Source organism: Malus domestica, chromosome 17 (assembly GCF_042453785.1).
Source record: "Malus domestica chromosome 17, GDT2T_hap1".
In the NCBI taxonomy this organism is placed as follows: Eukaryota; Viridiplantae; Streptophyta; class Magnoliopsida; order Rosales; family Rosaceae; genus Malus; species Malus domestica.
Window position 1 is genome coordinate 21,748,157 of NC_091677.1, and position 17,082 is coordinate 21,765,238.

General features: G+C 37.5%; 2 protein-coding genes across 2 annotated transcripts; both read right to left on the minus strand.

Annotated features, from left to right (window-relative positions):
* Positions 1-1,954: 1,954 nt before the first annotated feature.
* Positions 1,955-5,215, minus strand: LOC114822569 (transcription factor MYBS3). The gene is made up of 3 exons (XM_029097155.2): positions 4,712-5,215; positions 3,076-3,284; positions 1,955-2,753 (listed from the first exon to the last, which is right to left on the minus strand). Exons 1-3 carry the CDS (start codon positions 5,043-5,045, stop codon positions 2,226-2,228), a joined length of 1,071 nt encoding a protein of 356 aa, XP_028952988.1. The 5' UTR covers positions 5,046-5,215; the 3' UTR covers positions 1,955-2,225.
* A 5,680-nt stretch (positions 5,216-10,895) lies between these two features.
* On the minus strand, positions 10,896-16,663 carry LOC103417117 (NADP-dependent malic enzyme-like; the record flags this gene model as incomplete). Its single annotated transcript, NM_001328814.1, is given in 20 exon segments — positions 10,896-11,216; positions 11,334-11,462; positions 11,548-11,638; positions 11,730-11,804; positions 11,901-11,978; positions 12,196-12,285; positions 12,454-12,552; positions 12,643-12,696; positions 12,809-12,856; positions 13,056-13,154; positions 13,254-13,337; positions 13,447-13,518; positions 13,611-13,706; positions 13,886-13,951; positions 14,099-14,204; positions 14,304-14,455; positions 14,552-14,626; positions 14,734-14,854; positions 16,094-16,365; positions 16,634-16,663. Coding segments are annotated over 20 exon segments (1,926 nt in total).
* Positions 16,664-17,082: the final 419 nt, after the last annotated feature.

Below are 17,082 nucleotides of genomic sequence, written 5' to 3' on the forward strand. Positions count from 1 at the left end.
TCCATATTCTGTTATTGAGATTTATAGCATGGCATATTTTCTGGATTTGATAAAGATTGATGATTTGAGATATATGAGGATTTATATACTATTATGTTATTTTCTGGGAAAGTATACAGGTTTTACAGTGAGGGGTTAGAATTGTTTTGATGAAATGTTTTCGAAAAGCTTTGGTTTTACTGACCCACTCAATTTTGTTTTGCGCCCCTCCAGGTTCTAGTTAGCAGCATTGGTGGCCCATGAGGATTCCCACGGCGTATTGACAGACTATATAAATGTAGGACTCACCTGCGGGTGTTGTAACGTAGTTATAGTCTTACTTGACTGCACCTAGTAATTATGCTCTAAATTTATGTGTTTTACACTTAAACTTACTTTAGCATGCTAGTTGGATATTATTGCTAGTAGTTGATTTTTATTCCTTTGTATTTCTCATATCTTTTGCTTCCGCATCGCACTTTTGGTTACGTCACGCTCACGTGACGGCCAGCACGCCTTGATTCTAGGATCGGGGTGTGTCACTACATAATATTAGTTTGAAGCATTCAAGGATATATCATATATAGGATTTCGGTTAATAATGGAAAATTGAAGTTAGAGTCGGGCTTGGTTGGCTGCAAGGTGTGCAAGGGTGTAGGTAACAGTGTCTGATACTAGTTTTCTATTAAAAGGGCAGTCAGTGGTGATGATTGCTGATGATGTTATGCTCAAAAGCTCACCATAGTTATTTTCATCTATCAATTGATAGAGAGATGGAGCCGTGATGGTGTGAAAGAGAACCCGAAAAGGGAGAGGATAAAGTGGCTATCGAGTCCAATAAGGCAAGGGGAAAAGATTTGTCCTTTTTTTTTTCAATAAACAAATTATATGAAAATCCACCAAAACCTACAAACCAAATCCATTCAAATTCTTTAAAATCCATATGAATTTTGTAGGAGTTTTAAATCCTCCTAAATCCTATCAAATCTATCACTTTTAAAATCCTTTAAAATCTTAGTTTGACTACACCCCTTAATTTATGGGAGTGCAATGAGACTACCTAAAGGCAATGATTTAGGACTACAATATCAAAGAAGTAACTATTGCAGGACCATCTGGAGAGGTAAATCGGCAGCCTCGCACTAGTTAAGGGGTAAGGGTGGGGGAGGGGGAAGTATTTGGCAGTTTACTCGATAATGAATAAGACAGGAATGAGGATATAGCGGATATTTTGAGTGATGTTGGAATCAAATTCGAGCACATCAGCGGACAGAAGAGAAATCCAGTCGGAATTGCCCATAATCTCCGTCAAAGAGATAATGGAGTCGATTGGAGGTGGTTGAATCCAAAAAATCATAGTCCCACACATGACCGCATAATGTGAAGAGGACGTACAATCGGGTACGCCTGAGAAAACTTTCTCGTATCCGAGCATTTTTACTTCGTTCCTCAAGGTGCGGTCGCTGACCTGCAAAATGCTCGGAGCAACACGAGCGCTTAAGCAGAAACCTAGGAAGCGGCTCGTGCATGTATAAACTAGTACATGCATTTTCGTCACCAGGATGTATAACCCAAAATAATCACTAGTTATTATGTTTGCTTCGTTGATATGATCCCTACTTATTTTGTTGCTTAAAGTGTATGATCTCATCTTATCATTCAATGGACATGATTTTTGGAGGAATAACGTAAACATAAATGATCGGTAACTGCTTTCAGTTTTCATTTATCTGGAACTGCAAAATAACTTTTTTCCGTTGGTCAAATTGTGAATTTGAGGTCACGGTATGAAAAGGGAATATGAGTCAGTCCGAAAAGTTAGGGTTTAAAAGAGTCCATGGTAACTTTCTATGAAGTTTACGGAGTCGGTCAGTTTTTGGTGAAATCTACGTTGGTAGGCCTGAGGCTCATATCCGCAGTCGAACGCAAGAGTCCCAACGGCCGAAAGGTCCCGTCAACTGGAGCATGAAGCATGTTTTGCCACCACCATTTATGCTTTTATATCAGACTGTATGCTTAAGACTACAAGAAATTCAGATTTCATCGACACAAGGCATCACTAAGTTACCAGGAGTCCAGGACCCTTCAGTTTCAAATTTCTAGCTGTTTACAATTAGAAAGAATTAACTTTTCTCCAACGAAATTTATCTAGCCTATGTTATTTATAAGCCTTCAGACTAGTGCAAAACAAAAAGTACAAAACAGCCCGAATAGAAGACGGAGATGCCGCTCCATTTCCCCCAGATTCAGACTGCTTGGATCGCGCTGCTCTTGCCTTTGCTCACGTCCGGCTCACTAGCTGGAGCATTCGGGTGAAATGCTGACTGCCTTGATGGCTCTCCGAGTAGTTTTAAGGAGAGAGGTGAAGGCTCCTTAAGTCCTCTCTCCGTCTCTCCAAGACTGAGCTGAGACATGCCCAGCGCATCAACATTGACAGGCTCCTTAGGAACGATAGGAATCGGCCTTAAGACCGGTTGATGAGAGGGCTCACCAACCATTTCTCTAAAGGGCCCTGCACTTGGTGCCCAATATGGCCAAGGGTACGACGTATAAGCTGGGATGTAAGGTGGAGCCATTGGCGGGAAACCGTTTGACCCCATTGCAGGCTCCTGATCAAGTTCTATTACTTTTTCTTCATGTGTGGTTTCCATGGGTTTGGTCTCGGAGCTGAGGGAAAGATTTAATGAAGGCAGTGAGTTTGCATCTTCAGATTCTCCTTCCCGAGAAGAAGGCAGAAAAACTTGTTCTTCTGGCACGGGAGGTGGATCCATAGCCTGGTAAACAAATAACAAACAAACAATTCAATCGCAAGTTTTTGTATCATTATCAAACCTTTATCACAGAACCTAACACCAATTTATTTGACCAAATTACATAGTGATAGGTCAGATAGCTCAGAAGTTAGAATTGATAAACACAAGCTAAACCCATGCGATCGATCAACTTTTGGCAATACATTCATCTTTTAAATGAAAGAGAAGCGCGTCTTTACCATAAGATGCCTAATATAGAAAACCATATTCTGTGTCTGATAGCATGGTCACATTTGTGAGTAGAATATTTTAAAAGAAAAATAAATCATGGAGTAAGACATACCATATCAGGAACCATGTCGAAAAGGCTGGAGCGCCTCTTTCTTCGTGTAGCATTACTCTGTCGAATAAAATACTTCTGGGCATGGCTTGCCACCTGGGTGGGAGTCCTAGTGGTCACATAACTCCGTGCTATCCCACGCCAGTCTCCCTTTCCCAATTTCTGGAGACCAATCAAAAACATTCGATGCTCCTCTTCTGTCCAAGGCGTTCCTGAGAACCAAAGCCAGTAAAAATTGATTATAAACCCCAAGAATTGATCAAAAAGTAAGATTGGGTTGCAAAACATGGTGGACTTGGAGACAATTATAGTACATTTTACAATGATTTTATGCAAGCAACAACATGTCAATTCAAGACCTGATGTGATAACAGAAACAGTAACAAACATTAGATGGGCATTTGCAGGCTTTGGAAACAACAAGAGTGAAAACAATACGGTTTCTTACAGTTGAGGTTTTTAAGCATGCATAAGTCATAGGAAAACATTAATAAATACCCTGCCTTCCTCCGCTTACAGGGCCCTGTACTTGTAATCTTTTGATTATTTTTTCAACCATGCATTGTATTACCAATCATTTGAAACTGTGTTAGCGAAAATGAGTCAGCAGAAGGAAAAAAACGAGCAATCTGTAATGAAAGTCAAACATTTGGATATTTTGATGTGGCATCGAAAGTAACTGTCTTAGCACGATACCATCACCAAACACGAAATGCATACCAAGGACCATAAACATTACCTCATCTAAATTCCATTCAAGGCCAAATATTTCAACTATTATCTAAACAGGACATCAACATTCACATACTGCACCCATGAACTCCCAGTACAACTTATGCTCTTATTAGATAAAGACTTTGGCAGTGTTTTGGGATCCTTTCCCTACCACCAGTTGTACACTACCGGTGGCAGGCAAGAATTACTAGATTCCAAGAGGATGTTAACTGTTGTCAGAGCATTATTCGAGGCACTATAACGCAGCCTTTGGCAGAATTTATGAATGATCCAAAACCCTAAAATTGAAGGACCACCAAACTCCAAGAGGATGGTAAAAGTGCAAGCATGTGCTCCTGTTGTTGAAGGACCACCAAACTCCAAGCTCGAAAGCATTACAAACACAAACACAAACACAAACTCTAAACAATACATGCACAAAAACACGCATAGTGCACTAACGATGTAAATTACTTCAAATGAAACCGCGAAACCACGAACCGACGAGTTCCAGCAAGATTACGACTTGAAATTAACCCATTATTTGAAAACAATCCACACCAATGAAAAGCAAAAGGATAAAAAAACAAAACCCAGAAAAACAAAGACCAAGTCGACATAGATGAAACAATGAAACGAACGGCTCATCTTCCTCAAGAAACGAACAGATTTTTTGCATAATTTAGAGTAAAGCTATACATAATAAACACAAAACAAATACGTATAAAATAATTTAATTCCGTCAGATTAATTTCAATTTGCATTCAATATTTCAAATATTCCATCAAAATTTTGACTTAACTCCGAAAAAAACAATAGAATCAACTTCATGCATGCGAATATAACAAACAAATTCAACAACATCAATCAAATATAACGCCTTTTGCTTCAAAAAATTGAAGTAAGTTCGGAAAACGGAAATTACCTTTTTTACGATCGCCGCGGCGATTGACGGAGGAGGAGGCGTGGGCGGGGTCGTCGGATAAGTAACCGTCGGGAACGTGAACCGGGTCATGGAGCGGGTCGGAGCTCGGAGAGTCCGGGTTCGGCGACGAGGAGTGGTAGTGCGCCACCGCACAGGATAAATTCCCCATGCTGGCGCTCTTCTTAATGATCGAGCCATCGGTGAGCCTCACGCCGAACAGCTTCACGCCTCCGCCGCCGCATAAGGAGGGGGACGAGGAGGAGGATCCTACACGTGTCGGGCATGTGCGCGAGTTGTGCCCGTTGTTGCTACAGTGAGAGCACCGCCGAGTCATTGTGCCCGACTCGGCCGGTTCGGCGATGGCGATTCAGGTCGGGTCGGGCCGGGCCAAGGATCAGCGAGCGAGGGAGCGAGCTGCAGATAGAGGAAGAAGATATTGTGTTTGTGTGTGTTAAAAGAGAGGAGAGACGAATTTATTTGGGAAAATTATAGGGGTACTTTGGGGAATTTGAATAAAATGGTGGATTAGAAGGACGCGGTGGTTCTATAATTGGAGGGATTTTTAGACCGTCGAGAACATAGATCTGTACACGTATTATAATAAATAGTTGAAAATTTTCTTTTAAGTATCTAATTATTTGTATTATAATTTTTTTTTATGAATCGAATCTATTTCCGACAAACTGAAAAATTACTCCTATAATGTGCGGGATAATTGATTCTGAACTACGGTTCTGTCCCTGTCCAGGATAATGTTCTACTTTTTATTGTATTTTTTGGTTTTATTTTTTGTTCTTTTTTATTTACTTTTTGTTGGTGAGAAAAAATCGGATTTTGATATGTTCTTAGAATATCCTTGAAGAGATAAAGGTAATCATGTATCATTTTGGATATTAAATAAAAATCACAAAATTATTTTAGAATGCGATCTAGTGGTGCATTGTATTCAATTTTAAATTTTAAATTTAATCTAACATATATATTATTTGCAAAATAAGAATGAACGTTACAAATATTACTCGCAAAATAAGAACGCGTTGTATTAAATTTACTAATCTTATGAATTCTAAAAAATCGATTTTTCGTTGTTAATTTTTTATCATTAGAATAAGCGAAAATGATAATCAAATTACCATTTTTCACCCTACATATTCTTATTTGATTTGTCTATTGTTTTCATCCGAATTATTCAATTTGATTGTCAAAATTTTGTGTAGAAATAAAAAAAGAAATTAGGGTAGAATAAAACAAAGTGGAATACAAATTTTGCTTTGAACTTACCAAATAGATAGGGAGAAGGGACAATAATGTCATCTTAAGATATTTAGGGTCAACTTGGATAACATCTTTCATGTTTGATTGTTATTATTTTAACAAACAATATCATTTACACTAAGAGACTGGGGGTAGACTTAGTCTCATAACAAGTGTGGTTCAAATTTGTCTTTGTTGAGAATCGAACATAAGACCTCTCACTTACAAATGAAGATGAATATCATTAGACCATAGTACTAAGTGGTCCATCAAACATTTTGGATATAAACCACATTATTGCTAAATTTATTAAACATTTTGGATATAAACCACAAAAACAAAGGTTAATCTTAAATCCTAAATTAATTAAACATTTTGGTGCTACTTGACTTAAGATAAAAAAAACAACACGTTTTCCATCTGACCAAATTGCCAAAACGATGGAATTGAAGAAGATGAGCTATTTTGGTGTAATTCTATCTTATTTAGTCAATTGCTTAGGAATTTAGTGTCATGGTCAAATTATATGTAGCATTGCTTTCAAGGATTTGGAAATTAATTTGGACACGAAATGGCCACGTAAATATTCTTTGGCCATGCAAAATATGCCACGTGGATAAAAGTTGAATGGTTGAATCATTATCCTACCGTAAAGGCTACACCAATGTTAAATTTTATAATCCACAAAGAGAATATATGCTAATTAAGGTTTGTAGATCTACAATTCTTTGTGGATACACCTAGAATTGTTTGTACTCTTTTTCTTTAGATCGAGTTGGAGCTCTGACAAAGTTTTAATACGGTCATGCTTATACACTTAAAGAACGTTTTTTTAGGTATATACCCAAAATACTACTACATGATTTTTTTTATTATTAAATACAAACAAGATTTCAATGCGACATATTAATCGTCGATAGAGTATATAAGTGGGCATGTCGATGAAGGTGACTCAAAGAAAATCACATGTGGTTACTCATATTAAAACATATGTGTGGAGCCAAATATAATTAAGAGGCGATACGTGGATTTTTAGTAAAAATGACAAAATTACCCTTGAAAACTCATACGCACGAGCAGTGGACAAACATCTCACAATCAAGTTAAAAATGCCCAAATAGGTATTTATTTTTAAACCTATTTCATCCATCCTCATCAAATCATCTCCACAAGGTAATCTCCAAAACATTTCTTTTAAATTATGTTAATAGGCTAATTAATGGATTTATTACCTAATTAATCTATTAATGGTCAGTTAAACCACCAATTACACCCAAAAAATACACAAAAGGCCAGTCACCTTCTCTCCCAAAAGGACTGGCCATGCACTATATATTCAACCTCATTTCCTATAAAAACCTAATTCTTGACTCTTGCTAAACACTTAAAAATTCCCCAAACACTTTTCTCTCAAAATTCTAACTTTGACATAAAAGGTTCTTCGCCCAAAGCCCCCCCATTCATGGTGGGCACGTGAGGCTCTTAGCCTTGACCAAATGTGTTTTTGTTTTATAGGTGCGATTTTGTCCAAGATTAAGGAGGAAGAAATTTGCATCCACAATATGCATATATTTTTAGATGGTGTTAGACATATCATTCTCAATTTATGGATGTCAGATCAAATGAATTGAAGACAATAAAAAAATTTCAACATATTTTTACTCTAAAAAATCACTCATAGTATTATTCATTTACAACATATTTTTATCTTTTTAATTAAAATTTCAAAGTTTTCAAATAATTTTATTAATTTATCCTAGATTTAATTGGTCGGCTTCGAATTAGAAATCAGTAACATTATCATACGAGGACAAAGAAGTTAAAGTTGATTTGTACGGACACGGAGATGAGAGGTGAACGAGGAAGGAAGAAGGGAAGAAAGGAAGAAAGCAAAGTCAAGCTTTGCAGACTAATTGTTTTCGAATTTTGTGCAAGACTTTGAAGAGAGAGAGAGAGAGAGAGAGAGTAAATAAAGTAAGTTATGTTGGTGTATATTTGGATGGAGAGATGAACTTCCAGGAATCCCTGAAGGTGGCTTTTGGGTGTGTGTGCGTGAACGTGGATTTTTTTTTATTTTTTGGTCAAAGAATAAATTTATTACCAACACCATTAATTACAAAACAAAAGGTGCAGATAGAAGAGAAGTACAAAAAGAAGATGGACCATAAAAATAGCCCAAAGACAGTTTTGGAGCCCAGCATACCAAAACAAAAAAAAACCAAATAGAAAAACCCTAACACAGCTACAGTACTTGTAGCCATCATTGACACCGCATACTTCTCGCTCCACGCCACGAGCAACCCGATCAGTCGCCCCATTCGATGTCCTGCAATCACACACCAACACAAACCCCAAATCTGATTAAGAGAAAGGTTGTAGAATCCTTCCGACACTACCACAACAACGATCGTCGTCGCATATTAAAGAAGCTACATACTCTGTAGCTAAAGGAAGATCGCGGAAAGACAAATCCCACGGCCAACATCACCAACAAAGGCGAATAGGGCGAAAGACCAACACGGGCCAACAAAGGTGGTGGTGCGAACACAAGAGTTGAAGCTCTACACATCCTCCAAAGATTGCATGACGAATTGCAAAGAAAATTGTTGGAATCCTATTATCCCACATCGGTAAGAGGGAAAGAAGAAAAGCAATTTAAATATAATTACCCTACTCTAATTAACATTGAGGACTTTTGTGATAAAACCTCACACCTGACGGATTGAGCAAGTGGTAAAGTGGGGGCAGTATCGGTGTTGTTGGGCCCTCGGCCAGGGGACGAGCTTGTACTGCCATGTGATTGGGTGGGTCCCCATTTGGTCCTGCATGTTGGGTGAGCCTCGACTTTGCTCCATGTGGTTGCCGATGTGTGGATCTCCACGTGTGACCCATAAAATAGGGTCTCACATGCGGGGGCGTGTAGGAATCCCATTATCCCACATCGGTGAGAGGGAAAGGAGAAAAGCAATTTAAATAGAATTACCCTACTCTAACTAACACCGAGACCTTTAGTAATAAAACTCCACACATGACGAATTGGGCAGGTGGTAAAGTGGGGACAATATCGTTGTTGTTGAAGTGGACCCTCGGCCCGTTGGCCTAAAAAATTCTACAAAAATAGACGGCAATCAATTGAAATTGTAGATGGTTGGAAAGATGATCGAACCCATTGATGAAAATGATAGAGTGGGATATGGAGGAAACAGGTGATGTGGAATTGGGGTTAAAGATGGGTAGGATCAAAAGGAAAATAGGGCAGCATAGTGATGATGGCAGGAGGAAAAGAACCGGATGGAAACAAGGAAGATAAGCAAGCAAACAACAACAAGAAAAGAAAAAGAAAAAAAACTGAGGAGAACCATGAGATTGCCACTGACCCTAGCCACAGCTAAAGCTGGCGGCGATGTGAATCTTCAAAGACGGGATGCATTCACACAAAGGTGAGAAGGACTCTCACAGATGGAGAGAGAGGCTCTCACAAACGGAGAGAAAATGAGAATTAAGAAACTTTTTTGTGTGAACGGGGATTTGGATATATGCCTTCTTTTCTTCTTGTGACAATCTGCAGGTGGTGTCTGTTTGGGAAAAAAAAAATCACAAATTAAACCAGCTCACTTTTGAGGTCGTGCTGAAAAAGAAGGGTTTCAGTTTCGACTCACACATATACAAATCTAATATCGATTAGTCATTTGGTTATATTTATTGTAGTGCGAGCATGATATCTAATCGAGAAAGTATCTTTGTACATTTTTTATTGTTTTTCTAAGGTGTGGTGCTATCCACATTTATTTTTATCTTTCACACACGCTCTCAATTTTTTACCGTTGGATCAAAAGAATTGATCAATGAACAAAAATTAAAGGATGTGTAAGAAGTAAAAATAAGTGTGAATAACTTGAGCCTTTTCCAAGTAAATACTAAGTGCATTGACAATCTTACACTTAAATAATTTGTGGGCTCTGGCTCAGAAATTTGCATTATTTCTTTGGTAATTATCCTCTCTTCCGGAAATTATTTATCCTCCCTCTTATCATTTTCATTTTGACAAAACCAATTATATACTAAGCTACTCTCAATTATAAGGAAAAGAATTCAAACTTAGGTGCAAAAGGTAGAAAATAATTTCTTCAAAAAAAAAAACACGGAAACTAATTTCTTTTAAAAAACACATAGTATCATGATTGACTTTTTAGTGTAAAAATGTGGTTTTTCGTTAAAGTGAACTGTACTGGAAGCTTTTTGTTAAAGTTCCCTATTTATAGACTTTAGACCATCTCCAATTCTTGGGAATAAAACTTACAAATTTAAGTCATAACCCACAAATTGCTTTTCTCCTCCAATAGTTATGGTTTAAAATTTTAGCCCAAGATTATTAAATTAATTTAACCTTATTTTTTTCGGTGACCTTTTTGAAAATAAAATTTATGTAGATTATCTTAATTTATTTTTATGAACATTTTAATAAATAATTAAAAATCATACAAAATCATAGGTATTTATAAAGTTTTAAGTGAAATTTGAGTTAACAAATTTTTTAAAATTATTTCAGACGTTAGATTTAATTTTTGGCCGTCAAATCCTTTTTTTATCGTTAAATTTGATCTCATTTTGATCACAGCTGTTGAATTATAAGTAAAAAAAACAAAAATCGATTTGAAATATGACAATTTGATGGCTCGAAAATAATTTAAACCAGACATAATTTCTAAAAGGAGTTTAGCCTTAAGACATATTTTCTCCTCAATGCTTATTTTAGCCCAATGGTTCTAGATGGTTTAGAGAGGTTTAAAGCTTATATTTTAAATTTTATTCCATGAATTGAAAATGGTCATAGCTAAAGAAAATAAAGGGGCAGAAATGAACAAAAGTGTGCAAAACCATTTTTTGTTGGTTGTGTGTTTGAAGAGCAACTTGAGGTTTATTTCATGTGAAATTTGAGAGTTGCAACATTTTTCAAACTATAATTTGACTCCTAACCCAACCCAACTACCTGCACTGCACCCATGCTTCTTCTCATCTACCATATAGATTACATAATATTAGAACCAATGAGAAGGCAAAAACCAGAAACAAATAAACAATCAAACACGCAAAATAATCGAGATCCTTTTCAACTCTAGTTCTTGAACCCGGTACAACCAGCCGAGATAACTTCAAACACTTCACCGGAAACTTCGATAGGAAGGGCTGTACATACAGCTTTCAGCATACCTCTCCAGATCTCTTGGCTCGGGGAGGCGAGTAGCCAAACCTGGAAAAGCCAAATGAAAAATACCAGACATTTAGGCCTAGTAGCACTAGCAGCAATATCAGGCAGTTAAGTCGCATAAAAACCTGACCACAAAAAATCCCAGGAAAAAAGTCTAACCAAGTTCATATGATTTCGCAGCTACTTTAGCAGCAATATGCGCCGAAATCTTTCTGATGTTTGTGAATGGAGGGTATATGAGTCCCTTGTCAAAATCTTCCTGGGTCACCATTGAAGCCAACGCTTCCGCTGTTCCAAGGAACAAACATAGCATAAGGTCTAAAAGCTTAAATAAATTTAAAACCCTTTACATTATTGTCTTTTGTGCACTTACAGGCTGCCAGAAGCATGTCGTCGTGAACACGGATAGTACCAGACATTATTAAACCCAGACCGAATCCAGGGAAGATGTATGCATTGTTTGACTGAATGACAACAAAATAAATGCCAAAGTCACTCCAAAAGGTGTTATATATGCTATTTCTGGACATAATCGGATTTCTCTAGAATTAATACCTGGCCAGGATAGTAAACCTTCCCATTATATTCAACCGGTGGGAATGGGCTTCCACTACAATACATGGCACGACCCTGAAATACAAGAAAGGAAACAAAATGTCAGTCTCTAACCATCACGTGTACCCTGAATTACACAATATTAAGCAAAACATGCAAAGGTTGAATTACCTCAGTCCATGTATATGCTTCTTCTGCAGTACATTCAGATTGTGATGTTGGGTTGGAAAGAGCAAGAATAATAGGTCTCTATTGCAAGTTTACAAAAAGAAACGGTCAGCCCTTATCTTCTAGAGAGAAGAAATGCAATTTTTCACAAAGGCCATTAAGTAACATGCAATTTCTCAACATGGCAATTAAACAAACCGATTTCTCAAATCCATACCAACAAGAACAGAAGAAGTCCTTGTATGGATGCTGGCAAACACAATAAAAATCTAAAGAACAATTTATGGAAAAGAGTTACCTCATTCAGGGAGGCCATAGCCTCAACCACTTCTTTAGTGAATGTTCTTCCTACTCCTGACGTTCCAATCAACACCGTTGGCTTGATTGACTGATTAAATAGGAAAAAGTAGTTTAGTCGCTAAAAAAACTTCTGCTTTATATGCCCTATTATGTTGTTTGTGTAATGTCAACATATGTGCATCTCTGTGTGTTTGGAAAGGGAAAGAGAAAGTGGACAGAGAGAGTGGACAGAGAGAGAGACAGAGAGATTTCACACCTTAACAGCATTTACAAGTTCCCTGACTGGTTCATGTTCATGAGCCCAGGGCTTTTTAAAGTGTTGGAGTGAATCCAGCCGAGAACTGACAATCAATCCCTGCAAATGAATTTCTTACCAAATGAAAACTCATGGAAAGAAAACAAAGTTCCATTGCAGACAGAAAGAATTTAGATCAGCTCCCCATACCTTTGAGTCCACAAGCCAAATGTTCTTGCGGGCCTCTTCCACTGGGGTATTTGTCTGCAATAATTCAGGTGCTATGTATCAAAAACTATTCTAATACATCTCTTTACAATTAATACTGAGCATCTTTCTTAGTACAAAGTAAAAGAAACAAAAAGTAGCTTATAACCTGCTTGGAAACTTCAAGGGCAATGAGTTCTGCTATGCCAGTGCCGGCCTGAAACCATTAAACAAGTGAGTGAGACAAGACCATAAAGTCCTAGCACATGGGATATCAGTAAGGGTTCGAGAACAAGGACGAAAGAAACTATATATGAAAAAAAAATAAAAAAGATGTGAGTGTTGGTTGAGGGATGCCCTTTCTACTACTCTTTAACATTAATGAAAAGGATCCCTCGACTAAGGATAGTACTCACCTCTCCAGCACCAAGGAATAAAAATCTGTGTTCAGATAAAGATCCCTTTACTAACTTCAAAGCCGCAAGAAGCCCAGCCAGAACCACGGATGCTGTCCCCTGGAATGAATTACTTACACAAGCATTAGAGATGTTCTTCCCTCAATTACTCATAATAATTACTAAAAATACAATTATTAAAAATCTCTTGCAACTTACCTGAATGTCGTCATTAAAAACAAGATGAGTTGAGGCATACTTTGCAAGTAGTTCAAAAGCATTGTGGTTTGCAAAGTCTTCAAACTACAGAGCAAGATAAATGGACTTAGGAACACTTGAGTAAAAACGAAATATATGACTAAGTTCAGCGCAATAACCAAATAATTGAAAACTGACTTTGTCTGCCAAATACCTGAACGAGAACTTTCTCCCCGTAATTCTGCTTGACTGCAGTCATGAACTCTTGTAGGAGTTCGGCATATTCCTAAAGAGAGAAGAGAAAACCCAACATTGATAAGGCAGAACTCATCTCAAATGATTCGAACGCTAAACATGTAAAGCAAACATATCATAAACCTGCCCAGTAGCCCTCTTTTGCCTCAGCCCTATGTAGAACTCGTCATTCAACAGCTTCTCATTGTTTGTACCAACATCAATGGTTACAGGCAAGCACTGAAAAACATGACAAAGAAATCATATTAGAATCAATATTAAAGATAAATGGGTCATATGTCGAGAACTTCTAAACATATTTCTGAACAAAAGAAATGCATTACAGTAACTTTGAGATACAATGGATTTTTAACTCAGCGCCACCAGAAAGAATAGCATTGGTCATCACAGATACTTACAGCAGAAGGACGAACTCCTCCAAGTGCCGTGTATAGAGCAAGTTTACCCACAGGAATACCCATTCCCTGAGAAAATATCACATATTGTTATCAGTTGACTACGTACAGGGACAGGGAGTACAGCAAGAACATGCAATATTCTCTTTGAAGGCAAGGTATCTCATATTGTCTTTTATCACCACAACTAGAAAACACAAATTTAATGGTGTTTACATGACAGCCAAGATCCCCAAGCCCTAGGATCCGCTCTCCATCAGTGACAACAATGACTTGAATATTCTTCTCAGGCCAGTTCCTCAATACTTCAAGAATCTTGCCCCTTAAAGATTGCAAGGAAAAAAAGAATAGCAATAAGCTTCAACCCAATTTGGAAGTGGCCATCAAAGTAGAGAAAAAATTAAATAGCAATGAAACATACTTTTCTTTCAAACTTATGAAAAGACCCTGTGGTTGCGTAAAGATGCTTCCATATTTCTGGCAAGCTTCACCGACAGTAGGAGTATAGACAACCGGAAGTAATTCCTCAACATGTTCAATAAGAAGCTTGTAGAATAGCTTTTCATTTCTCCCCTGGAAGCATATGTAATTGAAAGTTTAAATCTCGCCATTTCAGCAGCAAAAGGTTGGGGTCTCAAACCAAAATTTCACTGAAATGATTATTGGTACCTGAAGATCCATCATAGCGATATACTTCTGCAGTGGAACTTGATACTGACGGATACTGTTGATCATTTTCTTAACCTGTCAAGTAGATTAGTGGTAAAGTGTAAATGATTATCATTTTCATATAAAACAAGTATACAAAAAGCAGTGAAACTCTGAAAGCTTGTACAAGCTGATTAGAAGACCTGAAGTTCTTGAGAAATAACAACTGGGGGAAGAAGACCACGCAAGTAGTGGGCATCTCTCTCTTTCTCTGTGAAAGCAAGACCTTTGTTGTGGTGTGGAGATCGTATCAATGTATATCCACTGCAAGGAAAGCCAAGAGAGTGATTTATACAAAGGTACCAAAAATACAAATAGCAAAGAGAATTTCTGTTTAACCTATATAAAGTTTACCACAGAACTACATTGAGAGGTTGGGAACAAAATTGCATATTACAAAAAATTAATTCCTTTCATTTCTTTGAAACAAACCCCAAAGGGAAAATTCGTGCAACGTAAACTAAGGAACGAAAACATCATGAGCAAACAAAACAAGTCCTTTTCACCAGAAAATTATTCAACACATTCCGCCTGAATGAGGTGGAAGTGGAGCTTTTTTATCATGCTGCATGTAAATCACGGCCCCACCCCCAATATGGCAAGTGAAGCACAACCATAGAAGGTTGCATTAGACTTTCTTTCTGGCAGCTTGATAAAGATTCTTCATAACATTTTGTTTCTATGTGTCACTACTACTTTTTCGTACATGGCTAATCTGATACCCAGAATTCAGTTACCTAGTAAAAGAACTAAATCAAAAAATTTATCAAGTACATAAAAAAGCCATCAACAACAATCTAAAAGAACCCAAAAAATAAATTATTGCTTAATTAATTTATCCATTACTTTCCTCACAGAAAAATCGCATTTGTAACATCCAACACGGATTCACAAAAATCCCAGAATGCATTAATTATGAAAGGAACCAAATCAGCAATTCATTCGATATATTAAAAATAATAAACATAAAGGTTCCAATAAAACAATTTACAAAATATGTGATATCTCACATATATAAATTCATTATTAGTTAGAGATACAACTATGAAGTGATTCTCATGGAGGTCTCAGTTCGGGTAGTTATGAAACTTCATTCATAGTCAATATAAATACACACACACATTAACTAATTTGTTTTTTTTTTTCAACGACATATTTACACAAAGAGGTGGGCGATTTAGGCTAAGCAACACAATGGACAACCATATTAATTTGGTATCAAACTCGTTATCCACGGTTGTCCAACTTACAAGTACAAGATCACCATTGGACTGTTGTACTAAGTGGCACAAATTAACCAATCAAGCAGCTGCTCAAACAATTCAGCAAGCAACACACATCATGTAGAGATATCACTTAAAATAACATAGACTTCCACAAATATAAAAAGAACATAGATTTCATCGAAACTAAAATAATTTTAAACAACCACACCACTATAACATTAAACAACGATAATATCAACAACAATCGTAAGCATAATCGATTTTTGCTCTCACCCACCTAGCAACCGAGACACTCCAGGGCGTGACGAGTTGGTCCTCGGTGGCAGTATCCTCACCGTACACGTCTTGTACCCCACCATGGACGGTAGATTTCAGCTCAACCACCTCGGATTCGGCCTTCACCTCCTGCAAAGGGTTCTCCATCACAACGCTACCGTTTCGGTCGCTTGTCCGGACTTTTGGGACCACAGCCACCACTTTTAGCGACGCTGACCGCCTCTTCTGGCTCTGAGAGAACGGGCTTGAAGACCCAGCAATGCCCGGTTTCCCCTGCAAAAGCAATAAAATTAATTAATTAATTATAAATAAAAAATTAAACGAAAAATTGCAAGAAAAAAAAAACCCAGACATGGAAATTTCATTCACCAAGAAATTGGCAATCAGAAAGTTAGAAAGATTTGAAATTTCAATGCGGGAAAGAAGAAAAAGGAAGACCCATAAACTGAATTTTGAATGGATTTTATCTTTTTGTCATTGAATCTTGTGAAGTGGGTACGCATGAAATTGTGATCTGAGAAATGGGTTTGCTTTATATTACCAGAAAACAGCTTCTATTCAAGGACATCATGGCGACGGATTTGTGAAGGGGAGAGTCTTTCGGTGGCTTTTGTATTCACTACTGCAGAAGCACAGAGAGAGAGAGAGAGGGGGGGAGAGAGAGAGAGTGCAGCGAGAGAGGAGAGAGTCTTTAGGATCGATGAGCTCTCCTTGCTTGACTCCTTCTCTCTGTCTCTCTCTCTCTTATACCTGAAATTTGTGAAACCAAAAAGGAGAGAGAGAGATCAAGAAATGGGAAATTAAGCAGCTTTAAAAATGTGAGTCCTTCCCTTCTCTTGCAAAATTAATTTGCATGGCCCACTGATTTTTCTCCCAGATTACTAAAACACCCTTGCATTTATATATCTGTATTTATTCATTAATTTCACTTGGGTGTATGATATAGAAGGGTAATGCAGAGACGGTCCTAAGAGTGTGCAAGTGGTACCA

Bases quoted from the DNA above. Each gene is read 5' to 3' on its own strand.
- LOC114822569 (XM_029097155.2), bottom strand. From the start codon at position 5,045: ATGACTCGGCGGTGCTCTCACTGTAGCAACAACGGGCACAACTCGCGC. The intron at 3,285-4,711 runs GTAATTTCCGTT...TTTGGTTCTCAG, and splicing joins CCGCGGCGATCGTAAAAAAG to GAACGCCTTGGACAGAAGAG. The intron at 2,754-3,075 runs GTATGTCTTACT...TTTGTTTACCAG, and splicing joins TCGACATGGTTCCTGATATG to GCTATGGATCCACCTCCCGT.